Below are 8,756 nucleotides of genomic sequence, written 5' to 3'. Positions count from 1 at the left end.
ATATATATATATATATATATATATATATATATATATATATATATATATATATATATAAGTTATTTAAAAGTTTATTAAACTGAAATTATTGTTACTTTTCAATTATCCGAGCCGCAAGTTGTAAAATCGGTATTTTTTTAATATAATTTAACATTTGTTTAGGATGCTTTTGTTATTGCTAGATATTATGGTAACTTCTATTACACGTAATAATAAAAATACATTTTTTATATAGAAAGCAGCCATGGATGGGGTTGAGGAAAAGGCAAAACAATACATTTTAGAAAAATTCGATCTCCTGACTCTGAATCCCGATCTTAGTACTTTTAGGATTGCAGATTTTGGTTGTTCTATTGGCCCTAACACGTTTCATGCTATTCAAAATATTATTGATGCTGTAAAACTCAAACACCTTAAAGAATCCCAAGAAAATAGTCTTGTGTCCTCTCTCGAGTTCCAAGTTTTCTTCAATGATCAATCCAACAACGACTTCAACACACTCTTTAGAACTCTACCAACTTCCTTTGAACAAGAATATCTCTCGGTGGGAGTTCCAGGCTCTTTCTATGGCCGAGTGTTACCAAAAAATAGCATCCACATAGGAACCACTTCCTGCACGACTCACTGGCTTTCGGGAGTTCCGGAACAAGTCTTTGACAAGAAATCACCAGCTTGGAACAAAAGTTATATCTATTGTAATAATTTGATAGAAGAAGTTACCAAGGCTTACAAGGACCAGTACACACAAGACATGAGCCTCTTTCTTAAAGCTAGAGCCGAAGAACTTGTCCCTGGAGGATTGATGATCATGTTAGGACTATATTTGCCCGATGGTGTGGCCATGTATGAGACATGGCCAGGTATTGTGAAAGATACCATGGGTGATTGTCTTCAGGAGATGGCCAAATTGGTAAGATATAAAATTCCAAAGTATTTTTAGTTTGTTTGTTATATCCTTTTCAAAGCATCATACAATATATAGTTTTTAAAGCCTAAATAATATTTTGTTTGATGCTTAGGGTCATGAAAATTTGGTTACAAATATCAATATTATTTTATTTTTTTCCATTGTAGGGAATAACAAGTCATGAAAAGATCGAAATGTTCAGCATGCCCTTGTATTTTCCTTACTTTAGTGAAGTGAAAGGAGTGATTGAGGAAAACGAAAGCTTTACAATTGAGTTGATGGAGACAGTAAGACATCCATTGGAAGCTGCGGAATTAACCAATGACTTCATGATTTCCACGTATCGAGCCGTTATGCCTACATTTATAGAAAAACATTTTGGAAATGGTAAAGTCGATGAGCTATTTAATCGACTTGCTAAGAAGTTCTCTGAGCACCCGATCGACTTCGAAAAGTGTAAGAAACAAATGATCTATTATGTCGTTCTTAAGCGAAAGTGACTATTGAAATTATCCATATCCTCATTGTTATATCCTTCACTCTTCCTTTGTGTTATATCAGTTATCATGATAGCAATATTAAGGAATGCATATAATGTAAACTATAAAATAAAAGACATCTATTTTATTTTTGTGTAATACTTGTATAATAAAGGTAGGTAAACAACATGAGTACACGAGCCACTAGGTGACCACATCGAAGGGAAATGTTGGTTTAAGATTTCGTTAATCGGATCGACCCAAATGAGAAGGCCCTATTGAATGGTTTGAAGCCATTCGAGAATACTAATACGAGGTGGAGGACTAAACCCCCTTGAGTAGTAGAAGTCCATTGAATTTGGATCTAAAAGATGATATTGTGATAATAGTAATACTAATATAAACTACTAGACTACACATTTAGTCTAATACTTTATTAAATTTATTTATGTAAACTATGTTTTGTTCAGGATTAGACTTTATTAAATTTATTTATGTAAACTATGTTTTGTTCAGGATATTTGTTTAGATAAAAAAAACGTTTTATAAACTCTTTATATTATCTTCTATCTAATGAAAAATTTGGCCGACAAAAAAAACACTATGTATATAATTTGTGAAAATACAAATTATTGATACCACTACTTCCATGGATACGATTTTTCTAAATAAAGTTAGTTTATTTCAACTATTAATTGAACCTAAATTATCATAAAATCATCCAATAATTAGATCAAAAGACACCGACTCATCATGCCCGTAAAGAGACAAACGAATGCAAACAAAGATAGCACACAAATGTGGACATCTATTTGTACAACCAACTCCGTTGCATATGATATAATTAACATCTTGATTTAAATCTTGAAACACAAATTAAACACAAATGGTCGAACCTATTTAAGAGTATTAAAAGTAATTTAACTTAGGAGTTTTTTTCGTGACTAAAAAAACATTAATCAGTCTTTACATTTCTATTTATATTCTATTTTAGGGACACATGATAATATCATTTTACCCTAAAATCTTTGTTTAATTTTTGTGTGTTTTGGGGATAAATTTTTAGAAACAAAGCATAAAACTGTTTTTTTAAAGAGAATTGTCCATATATTATATAATTTATTATAGAAGGTTGTAAAATGATGACGTTAGCTCAGAAAGAAGATAAAAAAAAGTGGCATTATCCTAACATGTTATAGAACATGGGTTTGATCAGAAAAACCTAACACCAATCTTCAGGAAGGTTCGTGTTTGGTCTCTTATACAGAGAATTTTAAGTGTAAAGATACATTCCCCTCATGCTATAATTGTAAAACTAAAATGCCCTTTGCACACCCAATTAATTTAATTAGTTAGTAATATAACCTAACTATTGTTAGGAAACATTAACTTTTTTAAATACTAGTATAATTTTCTCAACTACCGTAGTATATTGGTGGAACGTCCTAATTAATCGAGCCATTAAGAGAAGACAAACACATAAACAAATAGAAACAAACAAAAAAATTTCACGTAAAAGAACAATTATTCTTTTACGAATCATGTCGGATATAGCTTTAAATGTTAGGACATAAGCTGTCCTTAACGCAATAAAATAATGAAAAAACATACGAGCAGCCTTATTCCCCACCACATGCACATATATACATAAGAGCCGTGTTCCTAGCAAATGCACAACTACAGCTCTAAAACACAAGCCTCTCTCTCTCTCTCTCGCCCTCTCGCATCAAGATTAGGGTTCTTGAGTTCTTGATGGAGAAGGAAGAATGCAGCAGTAGTGAATCGGGTTGGACGACTTATATATCGTCGCCGATCGAAGTAGATGAAGAGGAGGTCGTGGACCAAGACTATCAAGAAGTGTATAACATGTATAGTTACTTTAGCAAAGGCGAAACTGAAGAAGAGAGGAACAAAGATAGCGATGATTCAATGGCCTCGGACGCTTCGTCTGGACCAAATTATCATCAGCGGTATCACCAAAAGAACAAGGCGTTGGAATTGAAGAACGGGAAAATTGAAGGTAATAATACTAAGAGTAAAAATGATATTGATAAAAAAACTAGTAACTCGTACAAGAAAAAAGAGAAGAAAAAGAGAGAAACTAAGAGTACTTATAGAAAATGAAGTGATTTATGTTATAACTTGTAATTAGTGTTTGTATATTGGGATTTGGATATTATAATTTCCTACTTTATTTGAGGTTTTTTGATGCCTCAAGGATAGGAAGGTGATGATTCTTTTATTATTTATTTAAAAAGGTTTGTTTGATATTTGTATTGATTGATGTCTATATTGTTGTTCTTAATTTTGATTACTTGTTCGATCTTTCATTCGTGAATCAATGTTTCTAAAAGAGAAAAAAACTATGTGGTTTGTTTATCATAATTTTAAATATCTAAGTATAGATATGTTATTGATTTTTATTATTTTGTAAACTCTTTTCTTCTGATTTTAAAACGAAAATAATTAATATTCGATAACGCGAAATCGTAAAATACAACATATTAAAATTCCATCGTTTAAAACATATGATATACTTTTGTTTATTTATTAATCTAAACTACGACTTAGAAGTTGAAGATTTAAGTTTACAAACTCATTTTCAACTAAAACATAATTATCAGAGAAATTTCAAAGAAAGTAATTGATGATTAAGCTGATGATGATGATGAAGAAGATGACGTGTAAATTGTAGTCATCAATTATATGCACACACATATGATTAAGAGAAGAGAAGGCATGTGTAGTGAGAGGTGTTTCCACAGAGAGACAGAAGTATCAATAATTGTTTCATATTTGGGGCTTTGTGGTGTTTTGCCCAAAACTCTCTGATGTGAAATAGTTTTGGTTTGGGTGTAAAGAGAATATGGATCCACCGCAGACACATGCAACCAACATGGGAACTCAGTACTCTTCCACATACAAAATTCAATATTTAATCATATATATTGTCATATAAAATATTTCACAATTTGAAACCCAAAAATAATTTGCTTATCTTTCTCTTTTTATTTTTTTGTCTAGATGCCAGAAATTATATGCCTTACGTACCAATCATTATTTGGTTTGTTGTATTGGGAAATATTAATAGTTTTACGTTCGCGTGCATATATTTTTCTTTGGTTATAATATTAATTAGTACGTACACTTTACAGAAGAGATTACTTAGGAGAAATCTGAATCTACACATGTAACAGAAGATATGCTAATGTTTAAAGAGATTTCGTGCATATGTTTCAATAGATATATACATGCAACTTAATCACAAATCAACAAGTTTTTTTTTTCTTTTCCTTTCCTAGCTAATAATTTTGCAAGTCGTTTGGGACGTTTGGAACAACTTATTCTTAGGATATATTGTAAGATTTTCTTATGATGTTTCTGTATTAAAGATTGTTTGTTGGAGCCTTGTACTAAACTAGGCATGCAGCAACTACTCAATGCAGAATAGTACATGAGAGTATGAGACAATGTACGATCGTGTAGTCCACTCAAAAAATTTACTATTACTCTATTACCAATGTATTTAAATTACAACCACGTCTTTTATGTTTTAACTTAACAGATTCAGAGATGAAGCAATTGTGAATAAACGAGAAAAAAAAAAACCACGAAAGAGTAACATATAGTACTCTAGAAATAAGCACTTCCAAACTATGTAAGTTCATTTTGGATTCAAATCACCAAATGAGGTCTCCACCGTCCATAATGATGGATAGATTAGTTGAGAACATCTGCAAAATTTTAGTTAAGACTTGAAAGAACTTACTTTTCAATAAAAACATAGGCCCAATTTTTATTTTCCCAAACCAAGTCCAAATTGGTTTCTCACTATTAAAATTTTTTTTCTTTAAAGGAAGTTATGAACCGATGAAACCGTAATGTGATAAAAAGATGATGGCATGACATAACATAAAAACAAATTTACGTATGGGTTGTATGGAATCGGAAACGGATATGTGGAAGTTTTTGGGAGCGGGAAAGCGAGTTTTTACAATTTCAACTGGCAGAGAAAGATCTTAGCGATGGGCATCCTATACATCCAATTGTTAAATAACATATGGTAACTACACAAAAGAAAAGAAAGTATTAAAATTATTTGTATGCCACCATGTTATTTTTTTTTCCGACCATTACATTATGCAACACTACTAGCTAGAGATATTCCCATCAAACACATCATCTTCTATATATTTTTCATAGTATCCATTCTTATCTCTTCTTTGTCTTCATGAACATTTCTATCCATTAAAAGACAACCTATTAAAAAAATTTAGTAATTACGAAAAGAAGAACATATATAATTATGTAACGTTATTAAATACAACACGATCTCATACATTTGGATGCTGTGAAAAGAACTACAAAGATATGGTCTATAAATATACAGCAAAATCGACTGGTAATGAATTCCTTAAATACATTAGTTAAGGTCTCTTCTCTACATTATTTAAGGTCTTTTTCAAAGATGATAAAGGAACCTATAACATTTGCAAAGACACGACCAATCAACGAACGAAAACAAAGCGAGGAAAAGAAATAATACAAACATACTTGTCTTAACTATAGAGGTGGCTTTAGTACATATATAGACTACATAGACTACTTTAGCACACACACGCATAAACCTATATATAGACTGAGATTGTGATGTATGTTTTATATATACAATGATATTCAAAGTGAAAATAAAAGAAAAGCAAAAGATGGATATCGATGATTACGAGATATATGGGACCAAACTGTTATAATTTTGACTTACCAAATACAAAACTTATGTAATCTGTTCCTGTCTTGACTATAAAGTGTTATTTGATTTTGTTTTTTTTTCCAACTTTTGCGGTGGTTTAGAAAAGCTGTCTCTATTTCTTTCTTCGGCTGTTTCAATCACAAGTGTCTCTTTCAGTCTTCCACTTACGTTATGTTCTGTGATCTTAGTGGTTTTTAAGCTCTTTTGTTTTCTTGGCCCGTAAGTTTCTCGCCCACACGATTTTGGGAGTAGTAAAAGCCGTTTGTTTTCTTGACTGAGAAAAGTGTCTCCTATTACGTATGATTGTTTTTGTTTGTCTTCTTGTCTGATATCGCTCGATGTAGTTGAAGTATATATAGAAATAGTCTTGGATTCACGTGTGTCTTAGTTTTAGGTTTATTGCTTTACAGATTTACCAATATTTAAATACTGTTATGTAAGTTGAAACATACACACACGCACACACACATGTACACACATTTACTGATATGTAATGTAAATCTTTCAAATTGATTCTCAATCCATGCACTACCAAAATACTATAGAATCACAGATAAAGCTCTTGGTGGGAGGACTCTATGATTGCAGATTAGCTTTAGGCCTTTACTTTATGCAATCATACATACGTAAAAGAGAGTTTGCCAAAAAAAAAAAAAAACATACGTAAAAGAGCTTCATACACGAAGTACACAACGATCTAAGGTCTTGATTGTTTGTATTTGCGTGCGATTAATATATATATTTGCTTTTCTAATAAACTCTGTTTTTAAACAATTTATAGCTTTATTTGTCTTCAAATAAACGTTGTATTAGTAGTAAAAACGATATTTTCTTTTAAATATAATTTAAGATTATATTGAAAAACCTTCATTTCCTTTGACGCTTTTGTTTGATGTATTTTTCTCAAATAAACTCATAAACTAGACCACTTTGATCACTGATCAGCCCAATTATTTTTGTTAATAATAAAGAAAATAAATCTTACTGATATGTTTTTGTGTTTACATTTGCAAACATTATGTTATGTAAAAGCAAACATATTTATATTTCAGAAATGTGTAATTTTTTGTAAACCAAAAAGCAAAAGCAAAAAAACTGTGAAACAATAAAGATTCCAAACGTCGTACGTTATTTCCTTCTTTTCACATACAACAAAAGTTCGAGGAACTCTGTTTATACATCTATTGATACATACACCTTTAGAGCCACTAAAACATCATCTATACAATGTCTTCGTCTCTGAAACAAGAGAAAGGACTCTGATTTTGAAGCTGCGTCATATCACTAATCATGTGTTTAAGCTCAGAAGTTTCCTCTTTAAGCTGAGCATTCTCTTCAATAGCCTTCTCGTGAGACTCCAAGACACGGTTAAGCTTATGAAGCAACTGATGATTCTCATTCCTAAGCCACATCACCTGAGACCAAAGCTCATCCACCTGTCTCTGCTTCCTCATACGTGATCTCCTTGCTGATTCTCTGTTCGATAGCTTCCTCCTCTGCTTCCTCTCATTGATCATATCACTATGATTCTCTTCAGCTTCATCTGAGGTCGAGTTGCTCAAACTCATGAGCTGTGGAGAGTTCACACCAGTTTGGAAGCTGTAGAATGGATTAGGGTTTTGTCCGTTGCCGCAAAATGGTGAGGACGATGTAGGGAAATGGGAAAGGTACGAAGGTGGATGGTCATGGAGGCTGAAAACGTTCATGGATGGTTGCATTATTAGCAAATACTTTGAACGCAAGGTAGGGTTTTGTTTCTTAGGTGAGTAGTGAGAAGAAGAAAGATTGGTAGAACTTAGAAGTTGTGATGAGTGTTTGGTATGTGTGTGTGTGTTGAGAAGACTCAGAAGAGGTGGTTCATATAGACTAGTAGGGGACAACGTGGACCATATGGTTTCTTCAATTGAGTCAAACGAATATAAAAAGCATCTAACAATCATGCAACATGCAACATGCAACTAGAACGTGTATCTTTATATAATTCAAAAGAAAAATACATAAGAAGACAAAAAAAAAACTCATAATTTTTTGTGTTCACTTACAAAATTATTGAACTTTAATTTTAACAAAAAGGATTTAACTTTAGTTTTACGAATAAAAATTAAAAGGGAATAAAAGTATAAACTATATCAAATTTTTACTGGACCAAACAATTTCTATCTTACATATATACAAGTAAAATATTGTTTTCCGTATAAGAAAAAAGAAAAATATGTACGAAAAAATCGAATTCACCTTCAAACCTATGAACAACTTTAATTTAATCTTACAAATGTATTTAAAAAATTGTAGATGGAAAAAAATAAAAATTTTAGAAAATAAAAGTATATACTAGATCAAATTTCATGGACCAAACAGTTTTTTTTAATCTTAAAAATAAAAGTAAAATCGGTTTTGTGAAAATAAAGAAAAAAATATTAAGGATTTTTTCACCTAAAAATTGATTAAACAACTTTAACCTTAAAGAAATGGTAAAAGGAACCAGAAAAATAAAAGAGTGTTTTGGTAAAAAAAAAAAATGTACGTACCAATAAATGTAAAAGGAAAAAAATATTAAATAAATTGGCAAAACATATTTTTCACCTTACAATAAAATTTCATTAATATCTTTCAAAAACAC

At 31.1% G+C, this 8,756-nt stretch overlaps 3 protein-coding genes across 3 annotated transcripts in view; 2 read left to right on the top strand and 1 right to left on the bottom strand.

Annotated features, from left to right (window-relative positions):
* LOC17877494 (probable S-adenosylmethionine-dependent methyltransferase At5g38780) overlaps positions 1-1,545 on the top strand; it is a 1,778-nt gene extending 233 nt beyond the window's left edge. The window contains exons 2-3 of the mRNA XM_006286264.2: positions 236-910; positions 1,075-1,545. Coding sequence (XP_006286326.2) covers positions 236-910; positions 1,075-1,407 — 1,008 coding nt within the window. The 3' untranslated portion in view covers positions 1,408-1,545. The remainder of the gene's footprint in view (positions 1-235; positions 911-1,074) is intronic.
* Positions 1,546-3,076: 1,531 nt separating this feature from the next.
* Positions 3,077-3,662, top strand: LOC17879763. The gene has a single exon (XM_006284703.2). It carries the CDS (start codon positions 3,139-3,141, stop codon positions 3,508-3,510), a length of 372 nt encoding a protein of 123 aa, XP_006284765.1. The 5' UTR covers positions 3,077-3,138; the 3' UTR covers positions 3,511-3,662.
* A 3,658-nt stretch (positions 3,663-7,320) lies between these two features.
* Positions 7,321-8,006, bottom strand: LOC17879654 (basic leucine zipper 43). The gene has a single exon (XM_006284588.2). The coding sequence runs from the start codon at positions 7,852-7,854 to the stop codon at positions 7,357-7,359; it is 498 nt and encodes a 165-aa protein (XP_006284650.1). The 5' UTR covers positions 7,855-8,006; the 3' UTR covers positions 7,321-7,356.
* Positions 8,007-8,756: the final 750 nt, after the last annotated feature.

Source organism: Capsella rubella, unplaced genomic scaffold (assembly GCF_000375325.1).
Source record: "Capsella rubella cultivar Monte Gargano unplaced genomic scaffold, Caprub1_0 scaffold_7, whole genome shotgun sequence".
Lineage (NCBI taxonomy): Eukaryota > Viridiplantae > Streptophyta > Magnoliopsida > Brassicales > Brassicaceae > Capsella > Capsella rubella.
Note: the sequence above shows the minus strand (reverse complement) of the source record. Positions and strands in the feature narration are given on the sequence as shown.

Coding starts and splice junctions, on each gene's coding strand:
- LOC17879763 (XM_006284703.2), top strand. CDS start 3,139: ATGGAGAAGGAAGAATGCAGCAGTAGTGAATCGGGTTGGACGACTTAT.
- LOC17879654 (XM_006284588.2), bottom strand. CDS start 7,854: ATGCAACCATCCATGAACGTTTTCAGCCTCCATGACCATCCACCTTCG.